The sequence below is a fragment of the Danio aesculapii genome, chromosome 25, assembly GCF_903798145.1.
Source record: "Danio aesculapii chromosome 25, fDanAes4.1, whole genome shotgun sequence".
NCBI classification, from domain to species: domain Eukaryota; kingdom Metazoa; phylum Chordata; class Actinopteri; order Cypriniformes; family Danionidae; genus Danio; species Danio aesculapii.
The window spans coordinates 22,988,904-23,007,227 of record NC_079459.1 but is presented as its reverse complement, the minus strand read 5'-3'; the positions used below and the strand labels follow the sequence as shown (position 1 = coordinate 23,007,227).

Below are 18,324 nucleotides of genomic sequence, written 5' to 3'. Positions count from 1 at the left end.
TTTACAATATAGTTACTACAAATAATAATAATAATAATAAAACAAACAAAACAACATAGTAATTGTAGTTAAACAGTGGTAAAAACTTATTTTGCTACACCTAACATAGTTTAGCGACAGTATTTGTTTTGCTAATTTGAATATGCAATAAATGTAACACTTTTACAAAAAACACACACATAAAAAAAAGAAACATAGAAATAAAAAAGTGTTCAAACCTTTTGTGTTTCCCTCAGTCTCAGAAGGATTTATACTAAATATATATTTAAGTTGCTATAGAATGTACAGAAATTATTTGTATATTACATGTGTATATACATATGTATATACATATGGAAGTGTGTTACAGTTTCTGACTTAATCATTGACATTTCTCAGGGTTCATACACATTTTTACTACAAAAATTCCAGGACTTTTCCAGGACTTTCAAGTGCATTTTCATGACCGTATGTTTTATGTAATGTCATATACGTGGTAAATCATAAGAAATGTTTAAATTTATTACAGCATGTCATAAAACATGCAATAGTTTTAATTTATTTTTATATCTATGTAAAATAGATGATGCCTACACAACACTAATAATGTGAGAGCATGTTTTTGGCCAAGAAAAAAGTATAAACAACTAACCTTAATTCCAATATGCAGACATTTGTCAGCTAATTTTAGATAATCTTAACAGTTTGTTAGACTAGTAATAGTAGGTAAAACTACTTCTATTATAACCGCAGCTTAAGTCGCTTTGGACAAAAATGTCTGCTAAATGACTAAATGTAAATGTAATTTCCATGACTTTTCCAAAACCTTGTGGGTTTTTCTGTTTTTCCAAAACTTTTCCAGGCCTGGAAAAAGCCATGTCAAAATTCCATGCCTTTTCCAGGTTTTCCAGGACCATATGAACCCTGATTAATAATCTTCTCAATATTGGACACTTATTTACTTAGATTTTGCTGTGAACACATAATTTGCGTGCAACCAAAGAGATAGATGCATCTAAACATTAATGGTTTAGCATTTACATTTTATAATAATAATAATAATAATTAAATTTCACATTGTTATTATTATTTGCCATTTTTGTAACCAAATAATGTCAAAAAATGATTATGAATTAGATCCAATATATATTTTATTGACTGATATACCTCGAAAAATATTGCATCCTGCTAGTGTTTTGAGATGTTAATACATCCATTTAATCATTTTCCTTTGGCTTAGTCCCTTATTTATCAGGGGTTGCCACAGTGGAATGAACCACCAACTATTCCAGCATATGTGTTACACAGTGGATGTCCTTCCAGCCACAACCTAGTGCTGGGAAACACCCATACACTCTCACATTGACACACACTCATACACTATGGCCAATTTTGCTTACTCAATTCACTTATACTGCATGTCTTTAGACAGTGGGGGAAACCAGAGCACATGGAGGAAAGCCATGCCAACATGGGGAGAACCAGCGACCTTCTTGCTGTGAGGCAACAGTGCTAACCACTGAGCCACCATGCTGCCCAATGTTAATACGATAGTTTATATGCACTGGTATTTTCATGCTCTTACAGTACATCGATAACTATTAGCTTAATACGCTTGATTTTATGAACTGATGAATCAATTTTGATACATTTAGTTTAAAAATGCATTACTTTAATAACTGACAGTCAACCACAATATACACAAAGTGAACCACAATATACAAGTTTATGGGGATGCTATGTTTGGTCAGATTTACTCACATTTACATTCAAAAGTGATTACAAATTCAATTAGCCAGATTCACTGCGTTCTTGTTTCTGTGTTGTCAAATTGTTATACAGATTGTTTTATAGGAAAGTATTTGGCTTGATCATAATGTAGTATAATTTATCATCATAATGGCACTGAGCAGGCAAGACAGAACAGAAACAGATAGGCTAGACTTAATGGATATGGATGAATTAATAATGAAGTTCCTGTCCATATGGCCGGATACAGTTCACTTAGATGGTTTCTCAAGTGCACTTTGCAGTAGGCAGACAAAATGGTATGCTGGAAGAGGGGACCAGGATTTCTGTAAATATAGGCCTGTATCCTGGTGGTAAAGGCGGTGCGTTCTGGTCCAGAAAATCTAATACCGACTTCCGCACTTCTTTAGGTACGTCCCCTCTTATATCCAACAGCACAGAGACATGCTCCTCACTGAAAACACACACTTCGTTAATAACAATAAATAGCATCTCCTGGTAAAAAAAAATCAAATCAGGTTTTACTGTATGAAGATCTGTTGGGAATACTAGGTTTGAAATCTCACCTTATATCAGGGTACTTGGTTAATAATCCAGAAATCTCTAGTAGTAGCATGCCTGGATCTTTCAAATTGATTATGTCAGCCAGTGCAGCTATCAAAGCTGTTGGATTCACCTCGCCTATGGTCCCATCAATCTCCTTTAGATGTAAAAATGGTATTAGAGAAGTTATTTAACTTTATTTTGTGCAGGAGGGTCCAGATTGTCTGTAGAATCCTGCTTGGAAGTTTCTATAATTTCTAATTAAGACCTTTAAATGCTTCAAGTCTGTTTCATTAGAGTGGCAATTAAAGGCATAGTTCATTTATTTTCCTTTGGCTTTGTCCCTTACTTATAAGTGGTCACCACAGCGTGTATCTGATGGTTTATTTGACGTGAACCAGTTAAATTTGCACATAGCATGGGATTTGAAGATCAGAATCATATCCGTTTAGTGGAGACGCATTTATGTGGCCAAATGTAAATGGAACCGTTTGCACAAATCAAATGCATCAAATGAATGTATTGATCAGGTGTAAACAGGACCATACTCTACCTCATGTTGTTTCAAATCTGCATGAGGTTTGTTTCAATGTGTTCTAGAACAATTGACATCCATAGTAGCAAAAAAAACAACAACAACAAAAACCACGGTAAGTCAATGGCTGTTGGTTTCTAAAATATCTTGCAATGCATTCATCGAAGAAAGACACTCAAGCAGGTTTGGAACAAGTGAATGGTGAGTAAATGAAAGAATTTTCATGTCAGGGTGAACTGCCCCTTTAAAAAACATGAAGGACATTACTGTTTTTAGTTCCTAGATTATCAGTTATTATGTGTCAGGTTTGACCAAATCTTTGGCCAGACTAGGCCACAAACTGAGTTGTTTAAGGGGTTTTGTTGTTGAGTTTAAAACCTATGCTCAAGTGCAGAATTAAATGGATCAAAATGAGCTTTCACCATGCTCTGAAGGTGGTCCCTGAGCTGTTGAGCATCCTGTGTCATTCGCTGGGCCAGCTGCTTTTGTTCATCGCTACTTCTGCAGACCAATCTCTTCTGCATCACTGCTCGGACATACTCAACAACAGTTAGCCACTGGCATTCCTCCTTTAACCTCTGTAGATGATAAAGATTGCATTTAGGGGTCATATGTAATTTACAGAAATTGTTTTTAAGACTGTCATTTCAGTAAACACTAACCTGGCGACATGGTTGTCGCACTCTGTTGTAAAGTTCACAGTGACGTTCTAGAACCCCACACATATTTGGGGTCACATCTCCCTGGTCCAGCCAGGTACTAGAGAGAAGCTCTTGTAGATGTGGTTGCAACTCAAACAAGAGATGATCCATGACTAATCGACATGCCTTTCTTACAGCACGGTCCAGGGCAGCCAGAGGTCCAAGCGGGATACGTGAATACCGGTTTGAAACGAAGGAGCAAATCTGCTGCTGCAGACTTTCTGTGGAGGTTCTAGAAGTGGATTTAAAGTACAAATATAAACACACTTAAAACTTTTTGAAACACACATTTTCAAACAAGCTTCACATAAATACAGACATACTGTAAAAAGATACTTGTACACCATCTCACTTGAGAATGATGCAGTTGTTGATGCAGGCCAGGAGGTAATGGAGGTAGAACTTGTTAACAGTTGGATCCTTGCGATGCTCCTTACCAAATTCTATGACTGCGTCTCGAAATCTGTTTAGATGTAGTGACAGGAAAAAACAAAAACATTGTAATTCATTCGTTATAACTGTCATATCATGGTATTGATAAAAATACACACCGACTGAGGAGCTTCTCCATCTCATAAAGACCCATTTGGATCGTCTGGTCCCGCAGAGCTTCACTTATCATCAAGGCCACTCGTGCATTCTCTTCTAACATCTAACAATGCAGATTCATATCTATCAGTGGTGAAATCAGACAAAATCTTGCTGATGGTAGATCAAGCCATTGTTGAAGTACCTGAGTGATGATGGTTGGAAGGCTAGTGTGGTAGTAGCCCTCATGATCAATATCTGGTTCCTGATCCCTTTGCCAGTCTGTTAGCTCCACCTCTAGAGCCTTGTGCATCCATTCTGAGACGCTCTTCTACACAAGCACAGTAAAACTTCTTAGGAACTTGTGGTTTGTTTATACAGACAAGATGTGGAAAATGTTAAATGTCTAGAAACAATATCCCCATGCAGGGTCTTACCCGAACTTTTTGGACATATTTGTTTTGCAGCTGCTCAAGACCTTCCTGAGATATGAGAGGTCCCAGGTTCTCAATTTCTAGTTCAGCTAGAAGGGCTGGCTCACCCATCATCTCTGAGCTTAAAGAACATATTTTTTATGTATAAGGCTTCTTTGTTACAAGTAAGCCTAAATTAGATGTGACTCTAAGATGTACCTACCTGTTGTACATGTGCAAAACCCAGTTAAGAACAGCAAAGATTTCCCCACCCTCTAACTCCCATCCACTAACCAGTCCAAGATGGGTTTGCAAGAACTGGTGGCAGAAATGCAAGTAAGCTCTAGTTAAATGGTAGTGAGCTGGAACACACTGTTCCAAACAATGCCGCACTGTTGAGAGATCTCCCATAATGCAGTGCTGCAGCGCAGACAAATGACTTGCAAGTCCTGGTCCTCGAGTGTGCAAGTAGGACACACTACGGAAGCGTGCTGACACTGCCTCTTCCATTACCTAACCAAAAAGTTTAAACAAGTACATATTAATTGGATTCAAATTCAGAAGCCTTTATGAATTGAGTTGTATTTCTACAAATAGCAAGTCAATGCTAATCAATAAAACCTTAAAGAATCGGTCTCTCCAATTACGTGGTCTTCCTGCTGGCATGGGTATGTTGTGTCCCGAAGTTGACCTTCGCTCCTCTAGAAAGAACTGATCTAGTGCTTCTTCACGTTCCACTATCCGTACAGCTGAGACAAAAGGTGTTGGGTTCTGATGAGCAAGTGTCAACCCACTACCCACCACTGCCCAGAGCTCTTTGGCAAGGGCATCTACCAACCGTCCAACTCCTGAAAAATAATTCCGCACCAACTCCTCATCCTCAGAGTTCAACTCAGTTCCGGATGATCCCCTGGGTCCCTGGAGCTGTAGCAGTACCTCATCCTGCCAGCGCTCTAGTTCCATTAGCCGAGCATGAGCTTCCAATAGTCTCCGAGACTCCACTAGCCTTTCTGTCTCTAGCACCATACTCCGTACTAATATAAAAGAGAAGACATAACAAATAGTTTTGCATTAGTTTAAAAATCCAGATATTTAAGTGGGTGATGAGCCAGTGTTATCAACTGTCTAACTATAAACATGTCCGTTTTAATGCCTACATTCTTGTTCTGGCTTAGTAGACTTAAAAACTCAACTGAGAACAATTTATATGCATGTAATATATAGACCTGATGTTAGGCAGGAGTGTCTCCTATTTTAATTAAGCAAACCAATTTATTCAGAATTACTATTCTCCAGACAGGTATGCTGGAACAAGTTGCAGCTAAATTCTGCAGATCAAAGACTGAACACTTCAGCTTTAAGAGATCCAAGGCATAATTCCACAGAGGGTATGCAAGATAGACATAATGTGCATAATGAGTGGGCCGTCCCTAACCTTTGTAGAGTCGTGGCAGGTTGCTTACTGCAGCAAGAAGCTGACAGTGACTAACAGAAATCTCCCGAAGTGTTTCCAATGTAGTTACTTCTTCAGAATTTTTCCTGGACTCCAAGTTTGCCTTGTACAAGTCATGTGACACACCTCTTAGCTCAGCTCGTGCCTCCCGCAATTGACCAAGACCCCAGTCAACACCCTCCAGGTAGGACTGTACAACTGACTTAAGAAAAAATGCAAAAGAGTTATGCAAAGATTTTTAGAGGCTTTCTAATTGAACAATTATCAGTACTTACCTTTAACCTTGACTGAATTGATGCAGTTCGTTGACTCTCTCTTTTCTTGTATTGCCCAAGTTTCTCCAGATGCTCTGGACGACAAAAAACACCTGAAGCCCATTTCAGCGCAGCACCCCGTGCCAAACATTCAGCTCTTTCCAGCTCTTGCCACACCTCGACTGGAACAAGGGCCTCTGTCAATCAAAATGGGAAAAAATATGTAGCCCATATGTTACTAAGCTAAAAGACCTATGCCACAGCAGAAAAAATGAATTGTGAATTGAACAGTTGTTCAGCTGCCTGACTTGGTCATTGAATGACTTAAACACTAGAGTCCTGGTGGTCACGAGAAGACTAGCGCAAGACTACATTAGCTAAAAAGTGTTTGACATTAGTTAAGTCTGCAGATGAATTGAACTCTTCTCCAAAGAATGACTCAGATGTGTCAAAAGTTTCAGAATTTCCATTTCTTATGCCTTAATCCCATGGGTGTTCATGAGCTGAAACACCCACTGGGAAGTATGTAGGAATACAATTACTGAGAAACAGCTTTTAGGGCATGATAAATGACAGCATCATGCAAAACACTCTCAGAGGTTCATAATGCCAATTGCAGTGACCAATTGCAAGAGCTTACCAGCTATTCAGAACTAACCATATACTTTTTCATCAGCTTTTGAAAAGTTAATTATCTTTTAACATTACATATGCAGACCTTGTATTTAAATGAACATATACTGTTTACCGATGATCATACAATACCATGTAAGTATAAAATATAATTTGAAATATATTTAATGTCTAAAAAAGACAAACTAAAACATTGATCAAAAGTTAGACTTCATTAATTACATATTTAAATGGTGTTGCTGTGCTGTCCATCATGTTGGTAACAGCCTTCTCTTATTAATGGCTTGTTCTTTAGAATTGTGAATAGTGAAGTACTTTACCAGGAACTCAACAGCTTGTGCAAAAACCATATTTCGTTGCCTCAGAGTCAATTGTAGCCATGTTCATAAAGTTTTATACATTAAAACTAAAGAATAATTGGTATTATGCTTAATATATCGCTACACCTGTTTATATATTAGCCCTTAAATGTCCTGTGCTCTGGCATGTTACATATCTGACAAACAGTCAAGGCACTTAGGGGGTCTGGGGGTCAATTATGAAGGTTCCCCTGGCAGAAACTTGCAGCATATATTTGATTTTATGGGTTACTTTCTCTTTCTTTCAACCTGAAGGCAAATATACACTCAAGATCTCTCTACCAGTGCAAAATGATTACATTAGAAACAAACTCCAAATCTCAGCAGTGTAAACAAACAGAAAGGATGTGTACCTTCATGGTTGTCTCGGCCATTCTTGTCTCCGTCTGACATTTAGCCTTGTTGTTCCACCGTTTCACTTCTAAGAGACTGCCCTGCCCAGAGGGCCTGCTCAGTGCTGCCAGATAGAGCAATCAGCAGAGACAGAGAGCGTAACAAGGGGGAAGAAGAGAGAGGGTACATACCCACTTCACCGCCAGCCTTCCTCTCTCACACTTCCAGACACATCCTCTGCTCAGAGGCCGGCAGGAAGGGAAGGGAGGAAGGGAGAGAACGCAAGAGGGACGGAGGGAAAGCGGGCACTCCGCCCTCTAAATGATCCAGATGGTGAGCAGTAAGTGTGGGGGTGGCCTTTATGTGCAACACTGCCTCTCTGTGTCTGAGGTAGATATAATCCAATATGTTTCAGAGGAAGTGCACGGGATAATCGAACAAAGGTTTTACATGGCTTGACATAATCATGCCAATCAGTTCTATTGTTCCAGAAAGTTCTTGCCGATAGCTTGTTATCGCTCACAGCTGCTGGTTGCAGAGCAAACATGATAGGAATCCAGGTTCAGAGACCCCTTAATGAATGTGTTTATTTGTGTAAGTGTTGTGGCCTGTGACTTACCCCATGACTGTGTTTATGCCTTTCTCTATTCTCCAGACTATTCTCCACCAAACACAAACCCATACAAACATCACAAAATTAAGTATGAGTGCACACACACACACACAGCTGATGTAAGTAAGTGTATAAAAATAGACTATATTTACTTGGGTCTCTGGAATGGTAAATTGAGGGTGTCTGCGATGTAAAATTGCATAGATTGATTAAGAGGCTTTAGTGTCTCTGGGCACTAATACTAATACTTCGGTATTCCATATTCTGCAACAGCTTGTGTATTGTCATTCTGACATAATTTAGTCATTAAAGGGCACCTATTGAACCCCTTTTTCAAGTTTTAATATAAGTCTTTTGTGTCTCCAGAATGTGTCTGTAAAGTTTCAGCTCAAAACACCCATCAGATTATTTATTATACCTTTCAGTATATTGGATCTTCTGATTTGAACACAATATAGCTGTTTTTTGTTGCCTGTGCCTTTAATGCTAGTTCTCCCTGCCCACCGTTCCCACGTGCCAGTCAGAGTGTGCCTCAATCCCCACCTCGGCTGCATCAGATAAACAGCACAGTCACAGACATGAAGGAAGTAGATCTCACGTAACATTTGTGATAAATAATATAGTAAGAACTTTATAATTATAATATTATTATAATAATATAATATATAATAATAATATAGTCAGAACTAAGAACCCAATGATTATTAGATGTATTTGTTGTGGAGTTAATTCAAGCCTTTCTGCAACGATGAGTCACACACGTCGTTACAAATTTCACGCACACACACACAGTGGACACACACACAGCACACGCATTTAGCTTTGCAGTGTTTTTGCATGGCAAATGTGACAGGATACAGGTTAATATCCACTGCTGCATGGATATCCGTTATGTTAATGTAAAACTAACCTGATTTAATGTCCACAAACAGGGATTGAAGTGTCTTCTTTTATAATTGTACAGACATGCAGATGTGGTGATGAATTACAGTGATTTTAAATTATTTAAGTGGGTATTTATTTACATTTAGTTTTAAAAAGTTTTAAACTCAAAAACTTAAAAAGTTTCAAACTCATGCTTGATCACATTTGATAATGATTGATGATCACAGCGAGCTCAACAGATCTTTTAATCGCAGTTGCTTTGATATGATTATATGTGTTTCAACAGAGACATGTTAATACGCGGCTGGAAAACCGCACTCCTACGTTGCGGTGGGCCTCAAAATGGGTGGGATTTGGGTCCTATTTTTATGTCAGGAAATTTAAAAAAGAGACATATTGTCTTTGTATCACCGCAATATGACTGTGGACACACTCTACCTACATACAGTTCTGTTCAAACAGCTTCCAAAAGATTTTCATCATAGGTGCCCTTTAAATTTACCAGGCCTTAGAGTAAAAAACTAACACTGAAATATCCAGTAAATGAACATCCTCTTAGTGTGGCAACTGTAATTTACACTTTACAAATTACCAATGTGGTTTATTTGATTATTTATACTGCCGAATTTTTAACAAGACATTGAGGGGCAAAATTGTCTACTCACTAATTTATTTGGTTTGCTTCTAAATAAAAAGAAGGAAATTACATATTTTACCTTGTATATTAATTTCCCTTAGTACTTTAATAGTTTGTAAGCATATAAAGTAAATTTCGCAAGATGGACCTGTGTTTTTCTTGTTTTTCCATAGCAGTTTGTGCTAAAAATAGCTGTGACTAGACTGTTGTTTGTGCAGGAGCACCATAATAAGCAGAGGACTATGACAGACTAACAGAGCCTTTCCGCTAAAGCTAATAGGTCCCTTCAGACTGAGATGTAGCTTCTCATATAAGGGTGGAGATGTATCTATTATATCTACCAAACAAATATACTCTACACAAGAGTTGCTTCTGCCAGTTTGTCCTTAACTTTGCCACCCCTTTAGTTATGTATTATCAGCCGTGGGGTATGCAGCTGTGTATTTTCAGGTTACCTTCCTCTTTCACCACCTTAAATTAAACACCACCCTACCGATTGAAGGGAACAGGAAGTCTATTTCAGAAGTAGTCATCCAAACACAGGGAGGACTTCCTGTCTGACATTCCTGACCTGGGCTGACTTCCTGCTTCTTCTCAACTCTCCCAGACATGGATAGTCGAATGAAGACATTTTATGGGTTTAGGTTTTAAAAGTTAGTTCTCCCCGAATCACAATTCAATTTAGTCTAACTTCAGTGTCAGCATTTCATCTAATTGAATGAATGTTTAAGATGCTTTCAGTTGCATGAAAATGTGGAATCTATTTGCAAATTGCTTAAGTGCAAAAATGTCTGTCTTTAAAGAATAATTCACAATGGTCAATGCACATTCACTGCTTTAGAGCAAATGCTTTACATTCCTGCATAGTTTGTGCTGTGGTCAGGGATGGGGTGGTGGCCATGGTTTGGATTTTGACTAAGGATGGGGTTAGTTTTTTGGGAAGCAAATTTTGGGCAACATTTGAGGAGACTGCATGCACTTTGGCTTAAGATTTGGAAAATAAAAGAAGGTCTTGGAGTTTTTACACACTTGTAGTTCAGCTCTCTTGGTTCTAGGTAAAATTAAACAAACAAATATAAAATTATACATTTTTAAACAGAATCTTAAGATAGAAAAAAGTATGCTTGAGAATTCTGTACTTTTAATTGGTTTGTTTGGATGTTGCATGTTGTATTTACTGTACACTCATCTGCCACTTTATTAGGTACACATTACTGGACCCTCTTTTGCCTTAATCCTTTGTGGCATAGATTCAACAAGATACAGGAAATTCATCAGAGATTTTAGTCCATATTGACATGATAGCATCATACAGTTGCAGTTTGCAGTTTTGTTGGCTGCACATCCATGATGCAAATCTCCCATTCCACCACGTCCCAAAAATGCTCTATTGGGTTGAGTTCTGGTTATTGTGGAGGCCATTTTAGTACATTAAATTCAATGTCATGTTCAAGAAACCAGTCTGAGATGATTCGCGCTTTATGACATGGCGTGTTATCCTGCTGGAAGAAGTCACCAGAAATGGGTACACTGTAGTCATAAGGGGATGGACATTGTCAGCAACAATACTCAGGTAGGCTGTGGGGTTGACATGATGCTCAATTGTTACTAATGGGCCTAAAGTGTGCCCCACACGATTACACCAGCCTGATCCGTTGATATAAGGCAGGATGGATCCATGCTTTCATGTAGTTGATGCCAAATTTTGACCCTACCATCCGAATCTTGCAGCAGAAATCGAGACTCATCAGACCAGGCAATGTTTTTCCAATCTTCTATTGTCCAATTTTGGTGACCCTGTGCAGATTGTAGCCTCAGTTTTCTGTTCTTAGCCCAGTAGATCAGCAGTTTCTAAAATACTCAAACCAGCCCGTCTGGCACCAACAACTATGCTATGTCTTGACCATGTCTACATGCATAAATGCATTGAGTTGCTGCCATGTGATTGGCTGATTAGAAATTTGCGCTAACGAGCAGTTAGACAGGTGTACCTAAAAAAAGTGGCCTGTGAGTGTATATTTCAGTTGTTGGACTTCACCAGAGTTAATCAAACCAAACCAGTCAAGTGTGAACACACCCTTAATCTGTACAGTAGATTCTGGAGTTTCTGTATTTCAAGTAATAATAAAAAAACTTTGCAAATCAATTTTGCACATTTCCTTTTAAAATGCATTTGATATTTGGTGAAAACACTAGTAGTCAAAGGTCTAGAAAAGAAAGTAATCTTCTGTAAACTAATATTTTACTTACAAAAACTAGATATAAATATATCAAGTTTCCACACTGCAGTAATTAGTCAAATAATGTGTGTTTAAACTATTCAGTCTGAATAGTAGGTGATAAGTGAGAAAAGGTTAAATTTATTTTACAAATGATTTTTGGCACTAATATTTTCTAGATAATTTAGCATTGAATCTGTTTATAACTGATGGTGCACTAAACACTTATGGTACAAAATCATCTAATCATACATGTAACTTACTAAAAAAGTGTAGCCTATGTTTGTTTTTAAGATATTTATATGTATCTTCTCTGGGTAAAAAACAACTTTCAAGACCAACCAACCTTGAATGACATGATATTGAATTTTGGAAAGTAGCTAGTAAAAGCTTTAGGCTGCAACAATCCCAATCTTAAACTTATAGCTTGTTTTTTAAAATAAACATGTTAGGCTGTATGTAATTTGTACAGATTTTTGAGAAACAAATTTTGGCCAACATTTGAGAATATTCCATGCACTTTGGCTTTTTGCAAACTTGTAGTTCAGCTCTCTTGGTCCTTTAGGTCATAAAAGTATGCTTGAGTATTTTGTCCTTTTAATTGGTTTGTTTGGATATCTTTGGTCCATGTTATATTTATATTTCAGTTGTTGTACTACACCAGAGTTCGTTTTCATCAAACCAAACCAGCCAAGATTGAACACACCCTTAATCTATCCAGAAAACACGGGAGAACATGCGAACTCCACATAGAAATACCAACTGACCCAGCGACCTTCTTGCTGTGAGGCAGCAGCGCTACCTACTGCGCCACCGTGCTGCACGTATTTCAAATAATAATTTTTGAAATATATACTTCGCAGATCAATTTGGACATTTCCTTTTAACATGCATTTAATATTTGGTGAAAACACTGGTAGACAAAGGTCTAAAAAAGAAGTAATCTTCTGTATATGTATCTGCTTTTTAAGTTTTTTAAGAGATTTAACTTGCATAGACGTCCAAATATAAATATTTCAAATTTCCACACTGCACTGATTAGTTAAATAATGTGTGTTTATTAACTAAATTCAGTCTGAAAAGTAGGTGAAAAAGTTTGCTCCTTCTTATCTGCTCTCACTTCTGCAGATTTATGTGCCCTCCAGAAACTTGCGTTCTGTGAATGAACGTCGCCTCGTGGTTCCATCCCTAAGAGGGAAGAAATCACTTTCCTGAACTCTCGCATTCAATCTGCTCAGTTGGTGGAATGAACTCCCTAACTACATCAGAACAGCAGAGTCACTTGCTGTCTTCAAGAAACGACTAAAAACTCAACTATTTAGTCTCCACTTTCCTTCCTAATCTGTAACTGCCTCTCTGGCTATACCACTAACTGTACTCTTTCTCTCAAAAAAATAAAAAATTTACTAATGCTTAGCTTCTTAGACTTTACACACCTGAAACTTGTCTGTAGCACTTGTTCACTGCTGCTCTAAGTTGTGTAAATTGCTTCCTTGTCCTCATTTGTAAGTCGCTTTGGATAAAAGTGTCTGCTAAATGACTAAATTTACATGTAAAATGTAAATGAAAAGTGAGAAAAGCTTAAATATAATGTTTTTGGTTTTCATATAACTTTCTAGATAATTTAGCAAAACAAATCTGTTTATAACTGAGGGTACACTATACACTCATGCTACAAAATGATCTGCTCATACATGTAACTTACAAAAAAAATTATGCTTGTTTTTAAGATTTTTTTATGTATAGGAAAGAGTGTGGACAAAAGCAACATGGGACGAAAGTAACAAAGCAATTTTCTCAAAGTCCTGACAATATCTGCTTTCCAGGCTACAACAGCACATTCAGCATGCAACCCTTGATGCAGCTGACAAATATCATGTGATTTTGGGGCCGTGTCCCATGGTTAGGTACGAATTTCTATTTTTAAGTCCAAAAAGTAAATTATTGTAACGGTTTGTTTTTTCCTTATTACAAGTTGTGTTTCTCATTTTATGCATCACATGAATGATCAATCTACAGGTTATTTAGTGCAATAACACATCCTTAAGTATGAAATGTCTGAGTTTTCCAATTTAAAAGTAAATCAGGTTTTAATGGCAAGAGTTTTTGCGGGGATGAAAGTATCAGTGTTATTTATGTCCAATTGCTAATAGCCATACATATTTTTCACGTTAGAGTTTTCAGTGTTTTGAATCACATGTTTTATCAAATGAATGCATATATCCAATAATTTTTTTTTAACTTGTAAGATTGTGCATTGTCGAATTGCTTTTGAAACCTTGATGAAAGTGAAATTTAAAATGAAAATGCAGTTTAATTTTTTTTTTGCAAAGATAAAGGGCAAAATATGTTTTTCAGTGAACATTAACAAGGTCATAGTCAAATATATTTTAAATAAACAAGATTAAGCCAGTAAATCTAGCAAAACGTTTTGTGTTACTTTTGACCCACCCATGTGTTACATTCATCCCTGTTGACGGGTCAAAAGTAATAATGTGCAATTAATCTTTAAATTTAAATTATTTAGAAGTTGTTAAACATTTGTTCAAAATACCACCAGATATGAGTTTGTAAACACAGCAAAAATATATTTCTGTCTAAAACATTAATTTTAAAAATAGGTTTTTATGAAAAATGATAAGCTATTTTCGTCCCCGCTCTCCCCTGCTCAGGGTAAAAACCAACCTTTAAGCGATTTGAATGACATGATATTGACTTTTGGAAAGTAGTAAAAAGTTGTAGGCTACAACAATCCCAATCTTAAACTTATAGCTTGCTTTCTAAAATAAACATGTTAGACTAGATATGTAATTGGTACAGAGAACATGTAATTATTTTAATTTACAGTTGTAAATCATCTTAAACATTTTATCAAGAAATCATAAACTTGTCTGAATTATTCACTTCTCTGGCTGACACCCAAAACTATGTTGGATCTCACGAACAAACCTCTGCTTCTCCACGCAAAACGTTGATTGGCCCGTTTAAAGTTGGGCAACACATCTGACTGCCAACAGCAAGCGTTGCCATATTTTAATGTCATTCAAGAGTGTTAGAATGAGCAGGAGATTAGACGGGGGGCCCCTAATTATTTTGGCTTTAGTTCTGGATTAACCCTCTGTTCTGTCGACTTCAATTCACACTCTCCGTTTGATGAAATGTGAACTGACATAAATTCCGCGGCTCACTTTCAATCCGATTATGCAGTTAAATCACCGCAGTTCGAACCCAAGCAAGAGACTCTGGCGGGCCGCTATTCTCCAGGTCCCCCGAAGCCCTGACAGCTCCTCCCAGAAACACAGGGACCCACGCTACCTCCTCACAGGACCCACGCTACACTCTTAACCCCGCATGAATAGCGCCTATTCAGCGAGGTAACGCTCAAGCACAACCTAAATATTGTTTTTATGAGCTGCAAATAGGTGGCACCTTCAAAATAAAGCTCGTTTCGCGAATTCCCATCGTCCCGCGTCTTTCTGAGGGAGGAACAGCGCCATGTTACAATGACCGCGTTTATGTTGTTTGGATTAAGAGGAACACAAGAAACCGAGTTACCGTTGAAAATGTTTAAATTCATAGCGTTATTTCGGTGCAGTCGAGTTGAATTGACACGGTGTTTAGCGTCTTTCTCAAGGGAAAGGCTTCGTTTTGGCAGCGCGGGGGAGATCATTTGTTTACAAGTGTCCCCAATAGCCCATTCACGCAAAATAATTCATATTTATTTGTGCTAATGACTGTGTCTGGAATTATAAAATGTAGAATTGTTTAAAAAAAATCCTGTCTACCAAGTTTGAAGTAGATTAATGTTAAGAAAGATGCTTATTATTTTACAAAGTTTTATTAGAGCTTTTAGACGACTTCTGACAGGACATCTTAACAAAAAATTACTTATTTCTTTATTTGACACATTTTGAACTTTAAATTTAAACTTTATTAAACATTTTGCTTCATTTTACACATTTTAAACTTTAAATTTAAACTGTATTAAACATTTTAAGATCTTCAAAAAAAACCTAAACCAACTGACCTTGCAAACTACATAGGCTATTTAAAAAATTTGAATAAATTGTTCCCTAAATAAACTATAAAAAAAATATAACGCTGTAAAATTGCATTACCAGTTATTTTTTAAAGCAATAATCGTCGTCTTGAATTAATTTGGTGCTCATGAGAAAACTATACTTTCATACTTTGTCCGCTGTTGTGTTTTGATTGTCCTCCGGCAGAGGGCGATGTCCGCGCGGATCCTGCAGGTTTGCTGTTAGCAATTCATAATTCTTTAAGCCATCTAAGACTATTTAAGTGGGTTTTCCCATGAATGTGCAATGCATTTTCACAGTAATTACGATCACACGAATCTGAATAATAAATGCTTAATTTTCACAGTAAAAAGGATGGCTTTATTTGGACAGCTCACACAGTAACTATTTGATTTTGTTAAAAAATGAAATTATATAATTAGTATTATAAAATGTATATATATAAAGTTACAAATCAATCAATAATTGTAATAATAATAATTTTAAAATGATAGTAATTAATATATTATATAAATATTTAAATATTTATCACACAAAAAATATTTATATACACAACAAAATCACAAAATAGTATATTTATATTCAGTTGCAATCAGAATTATTAACCCCACTGAATTGTTAGCCCCTCTTTATATATTTTTCCCCAATTTCTGTTAAAGAAGATTTTTTCAAGACATTTCTAAACAATAGTTTTAATAACTCATTTCTAATAACTGATTTATTTTATCTTTGCCATGATGACAGTAAATAATATTTTACTACATATTTTTAAAGACACTTCTATACAGCTTAAAGTGACATTTAAAGGCTTAACTAGGTTAATTAGGTTAACTAGGCAGGTTAGGGTAATTAGGCAAGTTATTGCGATGGTTTGTTCTGTAGACTATTGAAGGGGCTAATAATTTTGACCTTAAAATGTTTTTAAAAAAATTAAAAACTGCTTTTATTCAAGCCGAAATAAAACGAGTAAGACTTTCTGCAGAAGAAAAAATATTATCAGACATACTGTGAATATATTTTCTTGCTTTGAATATATTTGCCCCCCTTTGAAAGCAAATTTCAAAGGGGGGCAAATAATTCTGATTGCAACTGTAAATGTTTAATATAGGCATTTTCTGTTCATTTTGTATGTTTTATTTTGTTCAAATATCAAATTATATAATTAATAATAATATAAAGATAAAGTAATACATCTTATAACAATTGTAATAATTATCAATAAATACATAAGAAATAAATCTATATTAGTAATAAATATTAGGGCTGCACAATATATTGTTTCAGCATCAATATCGCAATATTAATCATTCGCAGTAGTCACATTGCACAATATGCAATGTTGAGTCTGTATTATAATTGATATGTTTTTTAAAAGCATTTAGTATGTAAATTGTACTTTTTGTAACTTTAATAACGATTAAGTTTATTGAATTATTTGTATTATTCAATTATTGTACCTGAATACTGTTAGATTGGGAAAACGATTACACATTGTTTATTTAAATTGTATTTTTTTGTTGTTGTATTTATCTATGCTTGCAGATGCACTTCTTTACAGAATCATCCCAATCAGTCTATAATTATTCATTCTTTCCAAATAGAGATATTCAAGTCATCTGGTGATATATATTGCAGAATGACAAAATATTGCAATGTTCGATTTTTCCAATATCATGCAGCCCTAGTAAATATGTTTAATACTTAAATAGTACAAATATAACAAAACATAACACATAACATAGATATACAGTACATTTTAATATAATACATATATTAATCATACTTACATCATGTTACAAAATATATTAATTTCTATATTTAATATATGCATTTTTTATTTATTTTGCATTTTGCTACAATGGTACATTATTTAGTTAAAATTCTGTAATTAGGAATAAATATAAATAAGTAATAAATTGATAATAGTAATAATAATTTCAGGTCCGTAGCCAGCCTGGTAAAAGGGGTTGTTCTTTTATCTCAAAAACTGGACCTTTTTGCAGTTATTCACCTCATTTTCTATTTAACTATGAGGTTCAAATATCATTTTAGTGACAGCACTATTTTTTCTGTATTAGCTTGTCAGGTGTAACCATTTTGATGTACCAAAAACATTCTCTAAAGATTTAGAATAAACAAATAAATATATTATTTTTAAAAATACTAATTAATCACATCATTTATCATCAGGAAAAAAGGAATCTGTTAAAGTTTTAAATTATAAACTGCCTATTAAAGCTAAGTAGCCTATTGTCATCTATTAGGCAAATAACAAACTAGCCAGCACATTCAACTTTACTCAGTCAGAATTTGGCCACTTGAATAATAAAAAATGTAATAATAATAATAATAATAATAATAATAATAATAATAGTAATAATAATAGTGTAGAGCTTCCTGATGTATGTAATTGTAATTGTTTACATTTAAAACAATTATGTATTGCAACA

General features: G+C 35.8%; 1 protein-coding gene across 3 annotated transcripts; it reads right to left on the bottom strand.

Moving 5' to 3' along the window:
• Positions 1–1,627: 1,627 nt before the first annotated feature.
• Positions 1,628–7,762, bottom strand: exoc3l1 (exocyst complex component 3-like 1). Of its 3 annotated transcripts, XM_056452226.1 has the most exons (14): positions 7,672–7,749; positions 7,501–7,604; positions 6,177–6,352; positions 5,884–6,103; positions 5,070–5,482; positions 4,672–4,961; positions 4,473–4,590; positions 4,241–4,366; positions 4,059–4,159; positions 3,860–3,970; positions 3,469–3,739; positions 3,229–3,384; positions 2,295–2,428; positions 1,628–2,182 (listed from the first exon to the last, which is right to left on the bottom strand). In XM_056452226.1, the coding sequence occupies exons 2-14, from the start codon at positions 7,538–7,540 to the stop codon at positions 1,996–1,998; spliced, it is 2,343 nt and encodes a 780-aa protein (XP_056308201.1). In that variant the 5' UTR covers positions 7,541–7,604; positions 7,672–7,749; the 3' UTR covers positions 1,628–1,995. The 3 variants fall into 3 exon arrangements, with proteins under 3 accessions (XP_056308201.1, XP_056308200.1, XP_056308202.1); XM_056452225.1 differs by having other exon boundaries at positions 7,501–7,762; XM_056452227.1 differs by having other exon boundaries at positions 6,028–6,103; positions 7,501–7,762.
• Positions 7,763–18,324: the final 10,562 nt, after the last annotated feature.

Coding starts and splice junctions, on each gene's coding strand:
- exoc3l1 (XM_056452225.1), bottom strand. CDS start 7,540: ATGTCAGACGGAGACAAGAATGGCCGAGACAACCATGAAG. Junction 5,483..5,883: donor CCTGCCACGACTCTACAAAG/GTTAGGGACGGC, acceptor CTTTTATATTAG/TACGGAGTATGGTGCTAGAG. Junction 2,183..2,294: donor ACCAAGTACCCTGATATAAG/GTGAGATTTCAA, acceptor GTGTGTTTTCAG/TGAGGAGCATGTCTCTGTGC.